This window comes from Protopterus annectens, chromosome 6.part0, assembly GCF_019279795.1.
Source record: "Protopterus annectens isolate FY-2018-M chromosome 6.part0, PAN1.0, whole genome shotgun sequence".
Lineage (NCBI taxonomy): Eukaryota > Metazoa > Chordata > Ceratodontiformes > Protopteridae > Protopterus > Protopterus annectens.
Genome location: NC_056737.1, coordinates 1,583,142,378 through 1,583,165,964, shown reverse-complemented (window position 1 = coordinate 1,583,165,964; position 23,587 = coordinate 1,583,142,378). Strand labels below are relative to the sequence as shown.

Here is a 23,587-nt window from a genome sequence, read left to right as displayed (position 1 = left end):
CATCTTTTCCTCTTTCAGTACTCCAAATGACAAACCTTTTCCATTTTCCAGCATAGTTCCTTCTTGTTGAAGGTCTGCGTGCTTCAAGAATAATGTCTTTAACTCTTTGGGAAAGTTGTGGGTTAGCTGTTGCTATGTGATGTTCCATGCAGTCAGTTGCAACGTTTTTAGGTTTGGATGTATGATGCTGTAGTTGTTCTGAGTTAGCATCAAAGGCATCAGGGTATTGGCCACATATTGTTCTGAGACATGCTCCTCAGCAGTGGGTACCAGTGTTGTCTTGGCCAGTTTGGAGCTATCAGGATTATCCTTGGACGTTCTTCCTTGATTTTTAGTAATACTTTGTGTATCAAGGGAAGAGGTGGAAATGCATATGCTGTCAGGCCTTTCCAGCTGAAGGAGAGCAAATCCACTTTCCATGCCAGTGGGTGTAATGTCCTTGTGCAGAATTTTTTGAGCTGGTGATTGAGAGGTGATGCAAATAGATCTATCTGAGGCATTCCCCATTTGTTTGAGATTGTCTTGAAAATGTCCGGGTGCAGTTTCCATTCGTGGGCATCCGATGTGGTTCTGCTTAATATGTCTGCTAGAATATTTTCTTTTCCCGGTACAAAAATTGCTTGTAACTGGATGTTGCAGCTGAGTGCCAGGTTCCACAGCTCCAAAGTCATTCTGCATAGGGGGTATGAATGAGTGCCTCCCTGCTTGTTGATGTACCACATGACTGTGGTGTTGTCTGTCCTTATCATCAACTGGCCCTCTTTGAGAAATGGTCTGAACCTTTGGATTGCCAGTTTTACTGCCAGCATTTCTTTTAGGTTGATGTGCAGGTGAAGTTGATCCTGTGTCCACAATCCTTGCACGCATTTGTCCAGCATGTGGGCCCCCATCCTAGGTCTGAAGCGTCTGTTGTGATGGTCTGGCTTGCTTGACATCTGCGAAAGGTAGGCCTGGGTTTGTCTGGCATGCCTGAGCCCACCATAGGAACTCCTGTTTTAAGCATGGAATTAGTGGGATTTCTGTTTCTAGGCTGTGACTGTGTTGGGACCATAAATTCTTTAGGTACCACTGTAGTTTCCTCATATGTAGTCTGGCAAGTGGGACCAGGATTATGCATGATGCCATGAAGCCCAAGGCCTGCAGTACTTTTCTTGCTGTTAACTTGTTCAGCTTTGTTAGTGCCAAGAAGTAAAGAGGGAGTTCTTTTGTTTTTCTGCAGTTAGGAATGCCATTTGTTTTACTGTGTCCAATTCAGCCCAAGAAGGTCCTTGTTTGGGATGGTATCAGCCTTGACTTTTGTAGATTGACTGTGTATCCCAGTGCTTGTAGCAAGTAAATGACCCTTTGTAAATCTGTTGTCAGCTTGCTTTTGTTGTCCCCTTGTAGCAGGCAGTCGTCCAGGTATGGGTAAATTTGTATTCCTGTAGTCTGCAATGGGCAATTACTGATGCCAGGCATTTTGTGAATACTCTGGGCGCAGTAGATAAGCCAAAGGGCAATGCTGAGAATTGATAGTGCTCTGATCCTGCAAGAAATCTGAGGTATCTTCTGCAGATTGGTCGAATGGGGACGTGCAGGTATGCCTCCTTGAGATCTAGAGTTACCAGCCAACACTCCTTGCCCAGCATGGGAAGAAGTTGCTGTAGGGTCAGCATTTTGAATTTTGGGACAATGATGTATGTATTTAAGGCGGACAGGTCGAGAATTGGTCTCCAACTTTTTCCTTTCTTGGAACTAGGAATAGTCTTGAGTAGAACCCCTTTCCTTGCTCTGCAGTTGGCACTTTTTCCACAGCTCTCATGTTTGCTAACTGCATTATCTGTTGTAGAGCCTCTGTTTTTTGATTTGGAGGTAGATTTGGAATTCCCTCTTTTGATTGGTAAAGTGTGGAAGTGGAACCGGTATCCTTGATCTATGGTTTGTAAAATCCACTTGTCTTTTGTTATATAGTGCCAGTTTTTTGAAAATAAGGTTAACTTTCCGCCTAGAGGAGCTGCTATTTGTTCCCTGGTAGGCGGATTTAGGATTAAGTCACTGTGGTTGTGTTGATGTAGTGGCAGTGGTTGTGTCTGTGCCTCTGTTGTTACCTTGCCACTGTCGTCCTCTGTAGGCACCTCCTCTGGATAGGTTTCTGCCCCTTTGAGATCTTGTGGAGTCAGGAAAGGACCAATTTTTGGCAGGCCAGTTCCTGCTAAACCTTGGGGGTTGAACCTGCAAGAAATCTTTTACCGTTTGAACGGATTTTGCCTTTTCTTCCATTTTCTTCATAACCTGCTGGGCAGGTGTACCAAACAAACTTGTCTTATCCATAGGAGCATCTAGTAACTTTGCTTTAACATGATCCGGTAAAGCTTGCTCCTTTAGCCATGCATGCCTTCTTATCACTGTGCCAGTCATGGCTGATCTAAATGAAGCCTCCAGTGCATCATAGCCACATTTTAAGGAATGGTTACTAACCTGTTGTATGTTATTTACCATTTCTAATACATTTTTCTTATCAAGAGATTCATCAGTGGTTAGCTTTTAGTTAACTGATCAAGCATAAACTCTTGGTATTGTATCATGTGAAACTGACAGTTTAAAGCTCTAGCTGAGAGAGTAGCTGAAGTGTAGACCTTTTTGCCCCATCTGTCTAATGACCTTGCTTCCCTTTCAGAAGGAATAGGGTTTTAGCTATGGTCGCGGCTACTGCCTTGGGACCCTGGGATATAGTTTCGGGGTCTGCAAGAGGGGCCTTGTAAAGGTGGTGATGAGCATCTGGCACCCTGTAAAATCTGTCTGGTTTGGCAGGGGCTGGAGGTAAAGAATCTGGAGAGCAGACATCATTGAAAGCATCATCCACCACAGAGAGAACAGGAGGTATAGCTAAGGGCCTGTGTTGTGGAAGGTGCAGAAAAGTCCCAAGTCTTTTTCTGGAGTCTGAAAAATCCTGTTGCTGCCATTGGAACTGCTCTCGCATGGCATGTAAGGTTTCCCCAAAGGAAAATTCTTCTGGTGGGGAAGCAGCTGGAATGGATTCTTCAGCATCAGAGTCTTCAAAATTAGAGAAAGGAGCCTCTGGCTGGTCAGTTATGTCTGATTCATTGGCTGAATCATCAGATGACACTGGCTCAGGGGCTCTGCCCTAGGTCTCTTCTCTGGGGCTGAGAGGCCCTGTCTGGGTGAGATTGAGATCCTCTAATTAATGAAATTAAATCTTCTGCCAGAGTAAGCATTTGAGAACTAGAGGAGGGCCTGGTTGAAGGGGGTTTAACAGGCACTGTTTTAGTAGTCTTGGCTGCTTTAGCCCTGGCGAAGGCCTTAATGGACATGGCTGCTGGAGGCCTAGCAGCACCACGTGCTGGGGTAGAGACATCCAAGGGAATGGTGTCTGATAAGTCAGTGGCAACCACCGTAGTGGGTATAATTTCTGAGGCCGATTCAAGAATGGTAGCAGGGGCCTCAGTTGTAGAGATAGATTCAGCTGTACTTTGATCAGTTTTCTCGGTTTCGGCGAAACCGAGACACTCGATTTGCTTAACCATGGTTTCAGCGAAACCGCGGACCGCGAGTGTCGGTCTTTATCTTTGCGTTTTTTGGCAGATTGGGTAGTCGGAGGATCCGACGGCATAATGTACGCAAAATCAGAACCGTAAAACTGTTCAGCAAACTCCGACCGACGCCTAAGCGTTCGTCGGTTGAAAGAAGCACAGGCCGAACAGGCTGCTACGCCTAAACAAGGCTGGGCCTAAACAAGGCAGACAATAAGAGTGGAAATCTTTATGAGGTATTTGTTTCCCACAGGTTAAACAATTATTAACTTTTTCTGACATCGGCTGAGGCAAGAAAGAGTCCCCAACGGGGTACTTAGCTTTAGAAGTCTTCGAAGTAGTATTCGGTAGAAGTAATCTCTGGATCCGACCGACCGGCACTTGCGAACAGCTTCTGCTTCGGCGCCGCGGCAAGAAAGACTGAGGAAAATGGCGTCGGCTGATGCTTTTATACCCGAAGACCAACAGAGATGACGTCGGGTGAAGTGCGACATCAGCCGAAGCCGGACCCGGACTTTGGAATCCGGCCGACTGAAGGGCTGCCTGACGACAGGACAACCCAGTTGTTATGACTGCAGATGCATCCATGAAGGACATCTGGGGGTAAGCCCTTCTTTAGATCTCTCATTTTTTAGACCAGCATGTATTAAAGCTCTCATTAGACAAGAACATACTAAGTCTATGCAAGAACCAGGAGGTCACTCTCAGTGTGGAATCTTGGTCTGGCATCGGTTGCTGTCGCTTCTTCCCTGACATCAGTGCACCAGGGGTATATAAGATGCATCAGACGCCATTTTCTTCAGTTTTTCTTGCCCCAGATTTCAGGTGCCCCCAAATAGGTAGGCAATATATATTGCTAATCAAAAGTATACAATAAAAACAATACCTTCAGTTACCAGCAAATACACCCCAAAGGTTGTATAGTATAGAAAGGTATAGATAAGTCTGGCTAGTGGGGATGGAGGGAGGGTAACCTGGACTGTAGCAGTGTGAACACTCGAACATATACATTTATGGTAGGTACAAAACTGTACTATGTTCATCGTGTTACACTGCTGCAGTCATTACACTTGGGTAGAATCCCAAAGCTGAGGTTGGGTGGCTGGTCTATAAAGAGTTAGGATTGGCTATGAGGCCCTGCAGAACTGCAGTGGCAAATCCTGCCCTGGATTTAGAGTATAGAGGCAGGTGGTAATGCTTGGTAAAGATGTGCACTGAACTCAAAGTTGCAGCCTCCAAAATTTCCTTGGTAGGTAGTCCTCTGAGAAAGGCTGTTGAAGTGGCTGTTGCCCTGGTGGAATGTGGCCTAATGTTATTTGGGACTGATTTTCCATGCTGTGTGTAGCAGTACCGAATACAGTGTCCTATCCATTTGGATATAGTCTGCTTTGAGATAGCCTTGCCCTGTGATCCTGCAGCATATGCTACAAACAGCTGCTCAGTTTTCCTGAAACCCTTTGTTTTGTCCAAGTAGAAGAGTAGCTGCCTGTGTATGTCCAAAGAATGCAGAAGTTTCTCCCCTTTATTCTGGGGGTTTGGATAAAAAGTTGGCAAATGGATGGTTTGGTTAAGAGCCACACTAGATACCACCTTTGGCATAAAGGTAGGGTTTGTCCTTAAAGATACCCTGCCCTGATGAAAAATTATAAAAGGTTCCACTGCCATTAATGCCTGTAGCTCTGAGTCTTCGTGCTGAAGTTACTGCCAGGAGCAGAGCTGTTTTCCATGATAAAAATTTTAGATTGGCTGTATTGGCTGGCACAAAAGGTGGTAAGGTCAGTTTTTCCAAAACGAAATTGAGGTCCCAAGTTGGTGTTGGTGCTCTCTGGGGCGGTCTTGTGTTTTTAGCCCCTCTGAGGTACTGCTTTAGCAAGGGATGAGAGAATAAAGGAGGATCCATGTAATGTGCTGAAATGGCAGAGGCGTGGATCTTAATTGATGAGGATAGTCCTCTGTCCAGCATCTCAGTTAAGTATTGTAAAATCTGAGGAATGTTTGGAACAAGAGGGTCAAGGCTTTGAGCCTGGTTCCAGGCGCAGAATCTCTTCCATTTTTCTGAGTAAGCTTTCCTGGTGCTAGGCCTCCTGCCCTCCAAAATGACACCCATAACAGCTTTAGAGAGAGGTGTTGTCTGTTTGACTAATGTATCTGCCATGCAGCCAGGTTTAGGGTTTTGAGTTGACCGTGCAGGATCTCATTGTTTTGTTGAGTCAGAAGGTGTGGAATTTGAGGCAAAATCCATGGTGGGCCTTGAGCCACGTTCCTTAAGATAGGGTACCAGTGCTGGCGTGGCCAGTCTAGAGCAATCAGGATCATCTCTGGTTTTTCTTGTCTGGCTTTCAGGAGTACCTTTGAAAGGAGAGGCAGTGGTGGGAAGGCATAAGCTTTTAGGTTTTTCCAGCTGAACAGAAGAGCATCCACTTTCCATGCTTGTTTGTGAAAAGTCCTTTTGCAGAATTTTTGTAGTTGGCAATTCAGTGGGGAGGCAAAAAGATCTATGTCTGGGCATCCCCACTTTTGCGTTACCATGCTGAAGATTTGTGGATTCAATTTCCATTCGTGAAGGTCCATGGTATTTCTGCTTAGGTCGTCTGCCAGAGTATTTTTCTTTCCTGGCAGGAATTGTGCTTGCAGGTGAACTTGATACGTTAGAGCTGTGTTCCACAAGGTCATGGCTTGCCTGCATAGGGGATAAGAATGAGTGCCCCTTGCTTGTTTATGTACCACATTACTGTGGTGTTATCTGTCTTTAGTAGTAATTGTCCTGGAAGTAGAAGGTCCTTGAAAGCTGTTAGGGCATTTTGAACCGCCAACATCTCTTTTTGATTGATGTGAAGATGCATCTGGTCTGTGGTCCACTTGCCCTGTATGCATTTTCCTGCCATGTGTGCTCCCCAGGTGTAATCCGAAGCATCTGTTGTTAGAGTTTGCCTGGCTGTGGGTTGGGTAAAAGGCTGACCTTTGTTTAGGTGACATGCCTGTGCCCCCATCTAAACTCCTGTTGTAGGCAGGGAATCATTGGTATTACTGCTTCTAAACTGTGAGAGTGTCGTGTCCAAACACTTTTCAGGTACCATTGTAATTTCCTCAAATGCAGTCTGGCATATGGTATTAGTAGTATGCAAGATGCCATGAATCCCAGGGCCTGCAGATTTTTTCTTGCAGGGAGATGGGACTTTCTTGCCAGCAATTGAAAATATTGAGTTAGTTGAATTTGTCTGGCGTGAGGTAAGCCATCTGGGCCATTGTATTTAAGCTGGCACCCAGGAATATAATCTGTTGCGAGGGCACTAGTTTTGACTTATTTTCATTTACTGTGTACCCTAGAGAAATTAGCAACCTTTTTACAAACGCCAGATACTGTAGAAGAATGTCCTTTGTCTCTGCTTGAACGAGGCAGTCGTCCAGATATGGATATTTGAATTCCTTTTTGTCTGCATAATGCAATTACTGGTGCCGGGCACTTTGTGAAGACCCTGGGCGCAGTAGATAAGCCAAAGGGCAGTGCAGAGAATTGGTAGTGCATTGCACCAGCTTTGAATCTGAGGTATCTTCTGCAATTTTGTCTGACAGGGACATACAGGCATGCCTCTTTGAGGTCCAGAGTAACAAGCCAAGCCTTCTTGCCCAGCATGGGTAGAAGCTGCTGTAATGTCAACATTTTGAATTTCGGAATATCCAGGTAAGTATTCATAATTGAAAGGTCTAGTATGGGCCTCCAGGCCTTGTCCTTTCTGGGGACCAGGAAGAGTCTTGAGTAAAATCCTTGTCCTTGTTCCTGTTGTACTTTTTGAATAGCTCTCATGTCCATGAGGGCTGAAATTTGTTTTTGTGCCTCTGCCCGTTGATTTTGTGGCAGGTCTGACATTCCTTTTAGCCTTGGTAAAGTATGAAAGTGGAATCTGTAACCTTGAGACACAATATTCAGGACCCATTTGTATTGGGTGATTGATTGCCAGTTTTGAGAAAAAAGTGCTAGTTTTCCCATCAAGGGGGCTTCCAAAAGGGACGTGCTTGGCGTATGAAGGGGAAAGTCATTGTGACTGTTTCCTGTAGGGTTGAGACTTGTCCTCACCACCTTTTGGGGTTGAGGTGCCCCACTGTCATTGTCTGTTTGAGCCTTGGGGTTGAGATCTGCCTCTTGGTTGTCTGTATCTGCCTCTCTGTGGCCTGCCCGACACTGGAAAGGACCACTTCTTAGTTGGCCAATTTCTGTTAAACCGAGGTGGCTGTACCTGTAAGAAATCCTTGACGGTTTGCATAGATTTAGCTTTATCCTCCATTTTCTTTAACACCTCTTCTGCCTTAACACCAAACAAGGTATTATGCTGTAAAGGAGTATCCAATAATTTTGCCTTAACATGATCAGGTAAACTTTGTTCTTTTAACCAAGCATGTCTTCGAATCACAGAACCTGTAACTGCTGCTCTACAAGAGGCCTCTAAAGAATCAAAACCACATTGCAGAGTATGTTTTCCCACCTGTTCAACTGCATGCAATAAATCCTGCATTTCTTTACAAGGAGCTTCTGTGCTTGCAAGCATTTTCTGTTTTAACTGAGCCATTAAATATTGTTGGTACTTAAGCATGCGAAACTGGCAATTTAAAGCTCTTACTGCTAAAGTTGCAGAAGTGTATACCTTCTTCCCCCATCTATCCAAAGCTCTGGAATCTGTCAGAGGGTACTGAATTTTTTGCAATGGAAGCCTTAACCCCTTTTGGACCCTGGGAAATAGTTTCTGGATCAGCAGCAGGGTTTTTGTAAAGAAACTTGAGAGTCGGGGACTCTAATACCTATCTGGCTTGGCTGGAGCAGGGGGCAAAGAGTCAAGAGATAAACTGGATTCAGAGAACACATCATCCACAATATCTAGCACAGGCAGCATAGCCAGGGGCCTGTGTTGAGGCAATAAGAGGAAATCCCCGAGCCTTTTCTTGGATTCTGAGTAATCCTGGCTTTCCCAATGGAAATGCTCCCTCATGATATGTAAAGTTTCCCCAAAAGAATAAACCTCAGGAGGAGAGGCTGAAGGGATAGATTCTTCAGCATCAGAGTCCTCATAGGGGGTAGAGAGTATCCCTGGTCTGAAAAGGAATCAGAGGAAATGGAAACCTGATCAGAGAAGTCATAGTCTGTATCCTGCCTAGGCCTTTTCTCAGGAGGGGGATGGGAACCCCTGATTAGAGTAATGAGGTCTTCGGCCATTTTAAGCATCTGTTTCTTAGGCATGGAGGACTGTCCAGGAGAATGCTGTACTTGTTTTTTTATCTTTAATGGTGCCTTTGTCTTGGCTGTTTTAATGGTAAGTTGTGAAGGTCTGAAAACACCCTCAGAAGCCGATGCCTGCTCAGCGGCTCTAGACCCATCTGAGGGATTAGTTTCCGTAGGCCCAATACCTTGATTTTCCAGAGGCCTAGATGTTCTCCATGTGAGAGTCGGAAGCGGCCTGTGGCTCTGAGGTAGCAGGTGTCAGGGGCCTGTGGCTCTGAGGTAGCAGGTGTCAGGGGTTGCGAAAGTGCCTCACTGAGAACTGGCAACTGGCCTAGAAGAGGTTTCGTCAGCGGTTTTGGACCTCGGATGCCTCTCTTTATCCTTGTCTTTGCGTTTTTTCAGTATTGAGGTCGTCGGCTGATCCAACGGCATCGTATAATTGAACCTTTGGCCAAAGTAGTGCAAAGCAAAATCAAAACGTCTTTTTATAGTGCGTTTTTTTTAAATCTAGCACAAAACCGACAACTAGTGACGTCGTGATCAGGGCCTAGGCATGGAATACAGTAAGAGTGGAAGTCCTTATGTGGTATTTGCTTCCCACAAGAAATACAATTATTAACTTTTTCTGACATCGGTCTGAGGTGAGAAAATAGTTTCCCCAACGGGGTACTTAGCTTTATTGAAGACTTCGGATGTGAAATTCGACTTTGAAAATCTCAGGAGTCGGCCGACTGGCACTTGCGAACTGCTTCTGCTTCGGGCACCACACGGCTAGAAAGACTGAAGAAAATGGCGTCAGATGCATCTTATATACCCCTGGCGCACTGACGTCAGGGAAGAAAGCGACAGCAACCGACACCGGACCAAGACTTTGGAATTCGGACCGACTGCGGAACCGCCTGACGGCAGGATAACCCAAGTGTAATGACTGCAGCAGTGTAACACGATGAACATCTGCATCTGTTTACATGCAGAAAGCAATGCATAGCGGAGGTGGCCGACAGAGCCTAGCACTAGCAACAGATAAAGGTGTCAAAGGAATAAATCCCATACCTTTGACTCGCAGCTCTCGCTAGGCATAATCACTTGATCTCCTGAGCTGCAGACCATGGAGTAGGTATCCCAGAATGATCTCAACAGCTACCAACTGACCTGCATGGGTATGGCATGGGGCAAGAACAGAGGATCTGGCCTCAAGTTCAACAAATCTATGAAAGGGTACACGTGACTGACTGCTCCAGTAAAGTGGGATGAATGACCTCAATCCTCAGCCAATCCATTGGGTAGATGACTGGAGATGGCATTCTGGATTGCTCATTTCAGGGAGGAAAACTGGGGGTAAGCCTTTAGATCTCTCATTTTTAGACCAGCATGTATTAAAGCTCTCATTAGCCAAGGACAGACTAAGTCTATGCAAGAACCAGGAGGTCACGCTCAGTGTGGAATAAACTTTAGAAAGGATATACCTATATCAGCAATTCTCTAACATTTTCTGTGGCAATACTCCAATCTAAATTTACATCTGCAAGTGAACTACTCAGGGATTCCCACATGAAGCAACAGAAAAAGATGAGTAGTCCAAATTTCAGCTGAAATTTAACACCCTGCCCCAAAGATACACAAAAACACACGCACCTGAATACAAAAAAATATGCACATATAATGACAACTGCAAGAATAGAGATCCAAAATTTCCACGTGGCCAAAAAAAAAAAAAAATTGGATGGGCTAAGGGGTCAGAAATACTTATACAGATTGCGGAGTTCAGTCACGGCATGTGTTACTGCTGTGCAACAATCCACACGCACAAAGCACAAGATCTTTTATGAAAAGGGAATTGTCCTACTCGTACAAAAATTAAGACATTCAAACAATTTCCTCCCAGATATCAGACATACTTTTTTTGTTGAGGAAACACCACAGTTTGTTTTCTGGTGTGAAACAGGAGCTCATGCAGACAAATGTTTCACATAACACACTACACCTGTTGGTAACGTAATTCAGGGTGGTCACAAATATATATTAAAGGATTCCAAATAAAACAGTCTTTGGTAATTTCCAGCTTTAAATGTGTTCTGGAAATAGCCTAGTACCACCAACAAACAAGTAATTCTCTGTAACAAAAGGTTGCCACACTTGATCTTCATTTACTCACCCAGTTCATGTGCATTACTACTACAAATGGAAAAAAAAACAGCTGACAAGTTTGAAACAAAAAAGAAACATTTATTTCAATTTTAAGTTGTTACTACTAGGCTTTTCTGAAAACTTCATAAACTAGTACTGTACGTTTTAAAAAACTATCAGCTGACAAGTTTTTATTTAGCTCATTCAAGTCATAAAAATGGCTACAAGAGTCACAGGTGATGTAAACAAATTACACGACAGGATGCCAATAACCAGAATAATAAAAACGGAATAAGAAGTGATGCAAATCTCTTTGGTTGATCTAAAAAGTGGGAAATGAAGGCCAAGAGGAACCGAAAAAAGAACATTAATTTTTGTGCATCTGCAAATAAGTAGCCATGACTACAAGTGCATGACACCATAGGCCACTGGCATACCAGCCTTCATTACACAAATAATGAAAAAGAAAAAAACAGTCAATGTGGCATAACATGTACACTCTCACTACATCATTTATCTATGAAGCTCTCACTGCATTAGCTATCTATGAAAAAAAACCCTTCTTGATATTTCATGTGTTTGGAGATTTTATATAAATAAATATATATATATATATATATATATATATATATATATATATATATATACATATATATATATATATATATATATAAACACACATACATACACACACACACACACTCTCCATTAACCAAAATTCAGCATCTTTTTCATGAAGTTTCAATGCTCTGGGACAGACCAATTATGTCACACACCTGCACCCTATACCTGCCATTTCATTCCCACGCAACTAGTGAGCTCCACCTGCAAATAATGAACAAATATTTGGCATCACCACTATTAAGAAATGATATACAGATATACACACTTCAACTTACAGAGAAAATCTAACAGTCAAGGTGGGCTGTAGTTGATGTCCCATCCACACAGGGATGGGGGTATACCTAATCCATTAAGGAATATTCTCACTATTTCAACTCAGAGCACAGGTGCATCTAACATCAAGAACCCTTCTTGATGGATGTGTAGTGACTAAGCTGAATACCGAACAGTAAAATTACCCTCATGGAAACAGCAAAAGAATCATGACTTCCCTTCTCTATGGTGAGTGCAAAGTGAATGCTGATTCATTTTAAGAGTTCAACTTCCTGATGTCGAACTCCTTGAAGGCTGTTTCTCAAAGGAGATCTCTCTTTCTGTGCTCTTCTATCTGCATACAGCAGTGATTCCATTTGTGGGGTGGTCCTCCACAGCTGTGCAGCAAAGGAATCAGTATATGGGGAAAAATGACCCGAGGTTGCAGGAAATCTGTCCCACTGCAAAAACATGTTTTCGTGCGCTTCACTAAGCTAAATCTCTGATCAGTGTGTTTTGTCCAGTTAAGCTTCAGGGAATTTAACCATGATGAATGCAGGGAAACCAAGATCCAGACGAAGAGCAGCAATTAGGCTCCTTACTGGGAAGCATCTAGAAAAAGCAAGACTCCATGCCCAGACAACAAACACTGCCTGGGAAAGAGGTTTCATGTGCTTAAATAGACAAAGTAATGAAGTCCCTAAATGTGAGACCAAGAAAGCATTAAAAGGCTGATCTCAAAGAAAAGGAGACAAAACTACAGCTTAGACTAGCAAACAATGTCCAGTAAATCAAAACCTAACTCTCCTGCCCCTACAATGGATTAAAGACATTACAGAACTAATTTCCAGCATCCAGACAGATGAACAACCAGTTCATCTAGCCTGAACCAGCACCCTGCTGGAGAAGAATCCATTCCCCACCACAAGATTACGGCACTTTCAAGCACAGGTGAATTTCAAAAATGACCCCCCCCCCTCCCCACCCATGAAGAGAGCACTCCTTCAAGAGACAGCAATCTGACCCTTTCTACACAGAGCAGTGTGTAACAAGATGAGCCCTCCAAGGGGTAAGAGCACACTTTCATCCCCAGCAGGAACTGTAGGGCTGGAATACTATGCAGCACAGCCACTAGGAAAGAATATTACTGTTAGAATGCTCATACTACAGGTCCAAGCACCCCATAGCAGACATGCATGCCTCTGTAATAATTATAAAAGCCCAAAAGGCAAGAATGTCCAGGAGAGGGGAAAGCGGTCCTTACACTAAGTGGGCCAAGGGCACAAAGACTGCAACTTGTGCCCCACCAGGCATGGAGGACAGGAACTGTCCCACTTACACCTACTGAGCACAAGACTAACCACAAGTATCCAGAATACTGCACGCACACACATGCACAAAACGCATCACTTGTCCTCACTGAGAACTCACACTTGTTTGTACAGAAGGCTTCCCAGCAGTACAAAACTTTCCCTGCAGGGTCTCACCTGATGTTGGTGGGAACTATACGGCACTAATCATGGTTAAGCAGCAAGACAGTTGAATCACACTGCAAGAAGGAAACAATCTTTATGAATCCCAAACAGGACGGCAGCCCATCTAGGAACCAACAAGGGACAAATCCCTTCATAAAGGGAAGGCAGACAATATCACAAAGGACATCTTCTGATAAGCAAATGAGTGAGGGTAAAATTCCAAGCGCCTAGAATCAGTAGGTGATGAAGCAGGCAGTAGTCTCAGGACATATAAAAGGCGGCAAAATGTGCCCTCCTTCCAGGAGATGGTTGCTTTACCCCACCAACATGGCAATGGAGTCTGGGCATATGGCAATGTTGCCTCACAGAGAAGCCCAATAAGAGTAGCTGATGTTATGCAGATACAAGATGGAACCCCCACCACTACCAGTTTCCAACAGGTCAGCTCCTCCAAAGAACTAACTTCAACCCAATGAGCTCTGTGACTGCAAACAGCTCAAATACAAAAAGTGGGACCTGGACAAGGAAACTCAGACTGTACGTCCTCCAAGTATGGAAAATCACTGAATGCTTGGCCCTGCACACATGCTGCTTGTGGGAATTCTCTTTTTGGAAGAACAGAATTTTAGCTCTTAAAAAAGGGACTAGCCTGTTACCAAACAAAATGCAATCAAAATAGCACTCTTTTGAAAGTAATAATTTGGGAGGCATACCTGGTCACCCCAAGGGTGGGAGGGGGAGAAATCTCCTCAAAGCCATGTGGTGGAAGTGGTACAAAGCCATGCCTACCATTCTCACTAAGGAACCCAGCCCAGACAGCCTCCTAAGGCGAGACAGAACCAGCAAGCAAGATGCTGTCTAATCCCACAGTGAGGGAGGGTTCTCAAGCTTAGCCAGGATTACCCATTAGGAGGGCTTGCAACATGGAAAGCAGAGATGCATATCTGAGGAATCTGAGGACTCTAAGCCCTAGATTGGTAGAATAAATCTTCTTACCTACACTACCCTTCTTCAGAATCATTCAGCATGGGCTTGTAGAAAACCGAAAGCCAATACAACCACACAGAAGTCTGCTTTTTGATATTTTGCAATTATTATTCCAGCATGCTGGAGGATAGTGCAATAAATTGTTTCCAGGTCTCTGCAATATCAACAAAGGCTAGTTACAAAATAATGGAAGGGGAAACTGACATGGGTCACCCCATACTCTCATCTGGCCTTGGTACAACAAAATACTTCACATATTTTAAAACCTAATTAAAAGGCATCTTGGCCCTCAGCAGCTGGAAGGGTAATAAAATTCTAAAGCTTCAGCTACCTTATCCAAATTGAAGCTGATTGAAAGAGGCCACACCTGCTGTGCTGGAAGCTAAATTATGCCAACTCCTACACAAGTAGCACATATGACAATTCAAGACAAAAGGCGCTCCCCCCATGCATTCATGCATGCACCCCGGGCAGCATGCAAGTATCAGGAGCTTTCATCACAGTGGGTTAAACTCGGCACCTGTATCTTTAGATCCTACTAAGACTTGATCTCTTGGGCCTTGCCTACAGACTCTGGTCTAAGCTCACCCTTGCATCTCCTCTACCAGGGCTGACCAGTCCAAATGTCTTCAGAAGATGGCCCTGCGAGACAAAGCCTCAAGATCCAAGCAACCCCATCCACAAATTAATGACTCTTCTACAAAAGCAGAGAATGGGACTGACCACCAGTAGGTCAAGTATAAACTATCACAGGGATGCGAGGTAGGTAACTTCTAGGAGGCACTTGCTCCAGTAAATCCGCTAAGTGGAATCTTAGATAAAACTTTAGCTCCTCAAATGGCCAAAAATGAGACCCTACTCAAGGATCTCATGAATAGACCCTTTCCTTGCTCTTATGTTCTAAAGATAAAATCGGAATATCCAAAAAGTGTGCAAATGGAGAAATCTTTTACTGGTGATAAAATAGGTTGAGATCAAAACTGCAACAAACAAAAAATCATTTGTGGGCATTGGGAGAGTCAAGATTATGTAGTCTACATGCATAACATGAAAGAAGACATCATGGCTGCACAACCATCACCAAGCAATGAAACTTATGGAAAAAGATGCCCAATATTTGTAGTGGAGAGGACACACCTGATCATAGGGAGTTCTCTACTCCTCACCTTTCAATTCCTATACAATGGATCTGTACCTTGTGTAACAGCTAATTAGATACTCCAGGTTAAAACACACAAGTTTACACCTGCAAACCAAAACTGCTTAGTACACTAAAATATATAAAAAAATGCAGTAAAATATCACTAACTTTAAATCTACATGCTTTATTAGTCACCTGAATGCAGAAATATTAGTCCTGCACTTCTTCCTTTATTCAAAGCAGGAAAGAGTAAATTTCAGGAAGAAATGACACCATGGACAACTGATGCAGATCTAAAAAATGTAGTGATCTCTCTCTCTCTCTCCAAGACACACACACACAAAAAACAGTACACGGCAGTCTTCCACAATCAAACACCACAATTAAGCAGCATACTGGTTCAGGGAAAATGCATTTCATGCTATTACATTGTCCTTGCATGTAACTTCATAATCAGAGGATAGTACTGAATTTTAATATGCTCAATGCAAAACTACTGTGGCTGATGCCAGAGTAACAAAGTATTAAGAGTAGCCAGTAGTAAACAAAACCTCTCAGTCCCACTGCGCATCTTACTAAATAGAAGACTCACCACTGGTTTTGTCTTTTTGGCACCAGGACACAATACTTCCTATTTGCAAGAGAGGGATCCACAGCTGATTCAGAAAACTACAGACTCATCAGCCTTGCCAATACCCATTTGCAAGGTTACTGAGAGAATACTCAAGGAACTAGTTTAGACGGAAACTGGTAAGTTATCACTTTTAGACTTGTATCATTATGAGTAAATCATACTTTTTACCCTGTTAACTTCTGATGTTTCGCCATGGATACATCAACGAGGTTTGAGACAAGTCACACACAGACCATATCATGTGATGCAAAAACCAGGAGCTGCAGCAACATGCAGAATTTGAATTATCTGTGTTTTGTTTGCAAAACTATTTTCTGACTAGAAGCAATAAAGAGGGACAACCTAATGGAGAGATGTCTCCCTCCTTTTATTTACTGAACAGAAGATTTCAGTCAACCAGAATAAGAGCAAACAGGATTCCGAATTCAGCTGCAATAATACTGCATGCCATCCAATCTCCGTCTCTTTCTTGAACGCAAACCTTCAAAGAAATGCTGTATGTCTTCACTTGTGACAACCTGGATATAAGAAAAGGAAAAATATTACATCTTATGGAAAAATGCTTATGCAAAAAGGGTGCCTTACTGCTAGAGATGAGGGTGCTGCACAGATGTTGACTGAAGTTAGTATAGTCAGGCATATACTGAATACTACAGTACCGATCAAATTAAACATCCTTTAGTTATTTTCAAAACATAAGCAACATGGTGTCAGTGACCTCTGTTAACAAGGGAAAGCATACAAACATAATTGCATTTATACTTTAATCATTTGAACATTTTGCTTGTAAAACTACTTTCAGGTCTCAGTCTGTTTTCATTACTAGCTTTATACAATTAAGGGCCACAAGGAGCCAGAGCCTACATTGGCAAGCAAACAAAGGAAAGCAGAAACCACTCCTGGATGACTCACCAGCCCATAGTGCATAGACACTCCCACACATTCACTGACAGTTCACTTAAGCCTTGCTGGGATTGTGGAAGGAAGCCAGATTCCCAGAGAAAACTCAACAAAAAAATGAAGGCATGAAAATTCTGCACAAAAAGTACACCAACAAGGAAGTGAAATGGAACAGCTACAGCTTAAAGCAAAATAAACTTCCACTGTGATGCCCTTCTAATACAAAGTGCTAAAAAAGACAATACTGAAATGCACAGCATTAACCAGCTGATAGTCTAAGTCGTCGATTCTTGGAGAAACCCTCAAACTGTAGTTGATGCTCAAGTCCCAAGGAATGGAGAAGGCTTGATCTAGGTAATAACTAGTAAACTTGGAAACTCTGAAGGAATTTACTAAAATCTGACTCAGATATATCTTAAAGTCATCCAGCTCTGACCCAAACAGACATGGCTGGTGGGGTGGCTAAAGGGGTGGTTATTTACTTCCCATGAACAAGTTTACTATTCACCAACATATGGTTTAGCTGCTTTCTGTTGCTAGCAGAAAAGGAAAAAAGGGAGGTGGGAGAGTACAGCAGGATGGCAAATACAAAACTATGAAGCACATAACTTTATATAGCCAAAGTGTCAAGGTTCTCAATGTAGGCTCCAGACATCATGTAAATGGCCTTCCCCAAATGTTCCTCATCTCAAATGCACTGGAGGGGTGACAGTGCAAGTATTACTATCAAAAGACTGGAACTCCATTTACATCTGCAGTTCGAAAGGTGTGGTTGTTTTGTACATTCTGATCACTGACACTGCACACAGTGCTGCTGGACAGTGACTACTTTGCACCGTCTCCAAAAACACTACACTTCTTTCACTTGTAACATTTAGTATGACAATACAAAAAATAAAACATTTCAGTGGTACACTGCTGCTTTTCATATACTAACAAGTCAAGCATATACCTTTTTAGACGCACTCACTTTCTTGTGCATTACAAAACAAAGGCTGGTAGTTGGTGAATGAAGGTAGTAAAATCAAAGCTACACATACTTTATTATTGACAAGTGCTAACATACCCTTGCTAGTTTCATGGAAACATTGCTTACCTTTCCTTCATCTGCAAACTGCTTCAGATAATCTTTAAGTTCTGATTTCAGGTCATTATACTCTAAGAAAAAATGCATTTGGTGACTTTGCTGGAAGCACATTATCTCCAAATAAAAACATTAAATGCTGCTTATATGCTTTAAAAAATAATTAGGCTGCAGTTTTCCTTCCTCCACTGTCATACATATAAACTTCATAATAATCACACGGTAATCTTTTACACTTTCAGTTAATTTACAACATGCCATAAGGACCCCTAAACAGGCATTATAAAAAATTACATTAAATTGTTCCGAGTGCACTGCTGTCTTCCAAATAAAAATTCAAAACATTAGAAATATGCAAATGCTTTCCTGAGATACAACTCAGCCTACAGTTTCACTCCAGTAGCAGACAGGAAATGTAATCAATAAGCTACATTAAACATGCAAATACAGAACGTACATGGTAATAACATTTCAAGCTTAAGAAAATCTGAAGCCACGATAGCAAAAATAATACATAAGCAACTCAACTATATAGGTAATGTTTGAAAGAGCACCTCGGTAATGGACACTTAAGTCCTTACCATAACTGCAGATCTGATTGAGAAGGTCCATCCCTCAACCAAAAAGACTGGAACTGCAGGCTTGCAGTGCCTTGACATCCAAACCATTCCAAAGTCCTCCCTCTTACCCATAATGAACTGCCAAACAACTTCCTCTTCAGACTGCAACTGGAAAAAGAGCACTTTGTATGAAACCATATGCCAATATTCCAGTTCACATCTGCCATGAGGGTGGGGGAAAGAAGGTGAGCATGATTTTCAAGATTGTACCTGCTCCTCTAAGGTGTGTGTGTGTGTGTGTGTGTGTGTGTGTGTGTGTGTGTGTGTGTGTGTGTGTGTGTGTGTGTGTGTGTGTGCGCGCGCGCGTGTGTGTGTGTGTGTGCGCGTGGCCATCATTGAATCCACACTGTAAATCACTGTGCATCCAAATGAAGACCTAGACATGGAGATGTTATCCAATTAATAAAGCCTTATGAAAGTATTCAATGAAGCCCATTCAGTGGGTGTGTAAATATAAGGATAGCGCTATTGTTGAAAAATATCCGAGAGGTATCCAGTGGTCTTAGCAGAATGTACTGCAGGCAAAAAAGCATCTTACACTTTTTGTAAATGCTGCTTCTGTAAGCCCGGAACCTAATCTTTATTGGAAAATAAGAATCTTTTGAATCTTTCCTGATTTTGTTCTGTCCACATAAAATCTGAGCTGCCTGTGAACAGCTCTGCAATGAAGGGAGAATTTGGGACACCCTAGCTTGTATGAAGAGGCCATGGCCATTATTGGAATTCAAGTCATTAGGCAGACAGATGGAGAGTGAAAATCTACATGAGGCTTCTGGAAAGGTGTGCCAGCAGATTTCTTGAGGGCCCTAGATGTACAGCCTACTCTAGAAGATGGGGCCAGAATAGAGGGGAACCAGATCTGTTGAGGCCATCATGGGGGCATGAGAATAACACTAAACTTGCTCTACTTGGCTTTCTGAATAATGCTGGAATAAGAAGAAATGGGGATGGGGGTGTGTGTAAAGGAGTCTTGGCAGCCGTTTCTAGATAAAAAGCATCCTTGCAACATTCCCCAGGGAAGAGATGAAGGAACAAATGTTAATGCATATGGCACTGGTAAGAAATGTGAACAAGTTCCAGTAAGGCTTACCGCAATGACTGAAGATCTCCACACTACAGAAAAGCTGAGGAGCCACTAGTAAGGTATGATTAAATGACAATGTGTTTGCTAGACAACTTGTACCATCAGGAATATAACTGGCTACTGAAAAACATCCTGTTGATACACACCATTCCGATATCATCACTTCTTGGAAGGAGGTTGCTGTCCTTTGCTCAAGTACCAAACCTGTATTGTCAGTGTGGATAGCATCTGTACCTTGAGGTAAGGAATCCTGGAATGCCTGAAGATGGAGGACGAGCCTCCTCTTCAGAATACTGAAGCGCAGACAGACCTAACATACATTTTGGATTGCCTGCCTCTAACACTGCCTGCCACCTCCACCCCAAGCAAAGGTGTCTGTGGAAGCAACCACTAATGAGGTGAGAATCTGAAAACAGCTATGCAGATTAAGATTTGGAGTATGAATCCATCACTGTAAATGAATCTTGCATGCCTTGGAAATTTTACCTAATGAAACACAAGCCCATTTCACTAAAACCTCTACACCTGCACTGGCTGACCATCATAATGGAACTGTGTGTGTGAGGAAGCCAAGTGAACTACAGCTGCCATGAGAAAGAGTGGTCAGAGACGGAAGTTTTTATGACCAACAGCAAAGAACTGGGAAATAGGTTTACATAGGAAGAATTTTGTCTGAAGGAAAATGGCCTTTCAGGAGAGACCATTTAAAATGTATCCTGTGAAGGACAGTGGTTGTAAGGACACGAACTTGGATTCTGCAGTGTTCTGTACTATTTTCAAAGACTGGAAAAAATGTTGCAGAGCATGCCTGCACCAATGGCATAGAGGGATACAAGCCCTGGCAAACTCAGTTTAACTAGTGGCTTGAGAACATGATGGTACAAGGAAGGGAGGATGGGTGTGCCCACCCTAGGAGAGGGAAGGATGGTGAGCCATGCCCAGCTTGCCTGTTGATGGATATGGGGAATCACACATGCACAGACACTGGGGCAAAAGCAGCCTTAGATATGACAAGTTTTGGATGTCACTACCAAGGGAGGGGTTAGGCCAAACATGAAAAATGTTCTCATTGCTGGGAAGCCCCATCACAAAAGACCCTAATGGCTGTGTGGATAACAGCCCTCCTCGGATAGTGCATATCTCAAAGGAAAACGTGACTGTATGATATTTGACCATGTGCCTACAAACTAAGACTTCTTACAGACTGCTAAGCTGCAACTGGCCTATTTGAAGCTGGGGTGGTTAACAGTCATCCTGGTTTTGGAAACACTTTCATCCGTTGCAGCACCTGATATACGGCAATGAGAAAGTGTCTGCTAAACATTGCTTCCTGGACATAGGTGATGCAGAACAGAAGCATCTGGAAAGTAAAGTTGTGTTAGGAGCTACCATAATTGTAGAAAGAGTATATCCAACTTTTGCTGTAGTAACTTTTGGGATTCCAGACTGCGGAACACTGACTGCTTGGCCCAACTTCTACAGCTATTCACCCTTCCCCTTAATGGCACAGTGGATGCCTTCCTATCTGTGGCAAGACATTGGAAGTAAAAAGGGATGTCAGCTGGCTTCCTCCGATGACTTTTCTTGCCCTGACAAAAGGGTTATGACAAAAGGGTTATAGCACAAGGGTGCCAGTGTACAACCCAGTGTGGAAGAATCAAAGTACAAACTTCAGACAACACCCAGAAAGTACAGTTTTGTACCTACCATAAATGTAGATGTTAGAGTGTTCACACTGCTGCAGTCATCACACTTGGGTTATCTGCCGTCAGGCGTTTCCCAGTCGGCCCGAGTTCCAAAGTCTTGGTCCGGCGTCGGTTGCTGTCGCTTCTTCCCTGACGTCAGTGCGACAGGGGTATAAAAGAGGCAGCAGACGCCATTTTCTTCAGTTTTTCTTGCCCCAGATGTCAGGTGCCCCCAAATAGGAAGGCAATACATAATCCTAAGTAAATTACATAAGTAGAAAACAATAGCTACAGCTGTAAGCAAATACACCATATAGAAATACATCTTAGAGATTGTATAAACAGGGAGCTATATATAAAACCCAGGTAAAAAGAGGGGAAGGTGGGAGGGTAACCTGGAATGCAGCAGTGTGAACACTCAAACATCTACATTTATGGTAGGTACAAAACTGTACTATGTTCATTGTGTTACACTGCTGCAGTCATCACACTTGGGTTGAATCCCAAAGCTAAGGCTGGGCGGTTGGTACAAAACAGGGTTTGGAGAAGCTAGTAGGCCCTGCAAAACTGCAGTGGCAAAGCCAGCTGTGGTTTTTGAGTATAGAGGTAAGTGGTAGTGCTTGGTGAAGGTGTGCACTGAACTCCAAGTTGCAGCTTCCAAAATATCCTTGGTTGGTACCTCTCTGAAGAAGGCTGCTGATGTTGCTGTAGCCCTGGTGGAATGAGGCCTAATGTTACCAGGTACAGGTTTCCCATGGTGTGTGTAGCAGAAACGGATACAATGTCCTATCCATTTTGAAATGGTCTGTTTTGATATAGGCTTTCCTTGAGATCCTGCAGCATAGGATACAAAGAGCTGATCAGATTTTCTGAAAACTTTTGTTTTATCCAAGTAGAAATGCAACTGCCTGTGAATGTCCAGAGAGTGTAGGAGCCTTTCCCCTTTGTTCTGGGGGTTTGGATAAAAGGTGGGTAAATGAATGGTTTGGTTTAGAGCCACACTGGATACTACCTTTGGCATGGTTAGTTCGTAAGGAGACTCTGTCTTGATGAAAAATGATGAAAGGCTCCACTGCCATTAGGGCCTGTAGCTCTGAGACTCTTTGTGCTGAAGTTATTGCTAGCAGCAGGGCAGTTTTCCATGATAAAAATTGTAAATCAGCTGAAAAAGCTGGCTCGAAGGGCGGTAGTGTAAGTTTTTCCAAACCAAAATTGAGGTCCCAAGTTGGTGTTGGTGCTCTTTGGGGCGGTTTTATGTTCTTAGCCCCTCTGAGGTACTGTCTTAATAATGGATGTGAAAAAATAGGAGTATCCGTGTTGTAATGAGCTGAAATAGCTGAAGCATGGATCTTTATAGATGAAAAGGAAAGGCCTTTGTGCAACATCTCAGTTAAATATTGCAGAATCTGAGGAATATTTGGGACAACAGGATTTTGGCCTTTAGCCTGGTTCCAGGCGCAGAATCTTTTCCATTTGTCTGAGTAGGTTTTCCTGGTACTGGGTCTCCTGGCCTCCAGAATGACATCCATAACAGCTGTAGAGAGAAGTGTTGACTTGGTTGTTTAGATAATCTGCTATGCAGCCAGATTTAAAGTTTTGAGCTGGCTGTGTAGAATCTGATTGTTTTGCTGAGTCAGCGGGTGAGGAATTTGAGGTAAAATCCATGGTGGGCCTTGAGCCATGTTCCTTAATATTGGATACCAGTGCTGGCGTGGCCAGTCTGGAGCAATGAGCATCATTTGTGGCCTCTCTAATCTGGCTTTTAGCAGCACCTTTGCCAGAAGAGGCAGTGGAGGAAAGGCATACACTGTTAGTGTTTTCCAACTGAATAAGAGGGCGTCCACTTTCCAAGCTAGAGTGTGGTATGTCCTTGTGCAAAACTTTCGCAGTTGGTAGTTTTGGGGGGAGGCAAACAGATCTATGTCTGGGCTCCCCCATTTTTGAGTCATCATTGTGAATACTTGTGGGTCTAGTTTCCACTCGTGAGGATCCATATTTCTGCTTAGTTTGTCTGCCAATGTATTTTTCTTTCCTGGCAGGAATTGTGCTTGGAGTTGAACTTGGTAGGTCAGTGCTGTGTTCCACAAGGTCATTGCTTGCCTGTATAGGGGGTAGGAATGTGTGCCCCCTTGTTTGTTTATGTACCACACCACTGTGGTGTTGTCAGTCTTTATTAGAAGTTGTCCTGGATGTAGGGGGTCCTTGAAAGCTGTTAGGGCATTTTGTACAGCT

The 23,587-nt window shown here is 43.3% G+C and overlaps 1 protein-coding gene across 1 annotated transcript in view; it reads right to left on the bottom strand.

Annotated features, from left to right (window-relative positions):
- Positions 1–10,947: 10,947 nt before the first annotated feature.
- Positions 10,948–23,587, bottom strand: part of UBR7 (ubiquitin protein ligase E3 component n-recognin 7) — a 410,797-nt gene continuing 398,157 nt past the window's right edge. Inside the window, exons 7-8 of the mRNA XM_044073691.1 lie at positions 17,979–18,083; positions 10,948–16,500 (exon numbers count right to left, since the gene is read on the bottom strand). Coding sequence (XP_043929626.1) covers positions 16,408–16,500; positions 17,979–18,083 — 198 coding nt within the window. The 3' untranslated portion in view covers positions 10,948–16,407. The remainder of the gene's footprint in view (positions 16,501–17,978; positions 18,084–23,587) is intronic.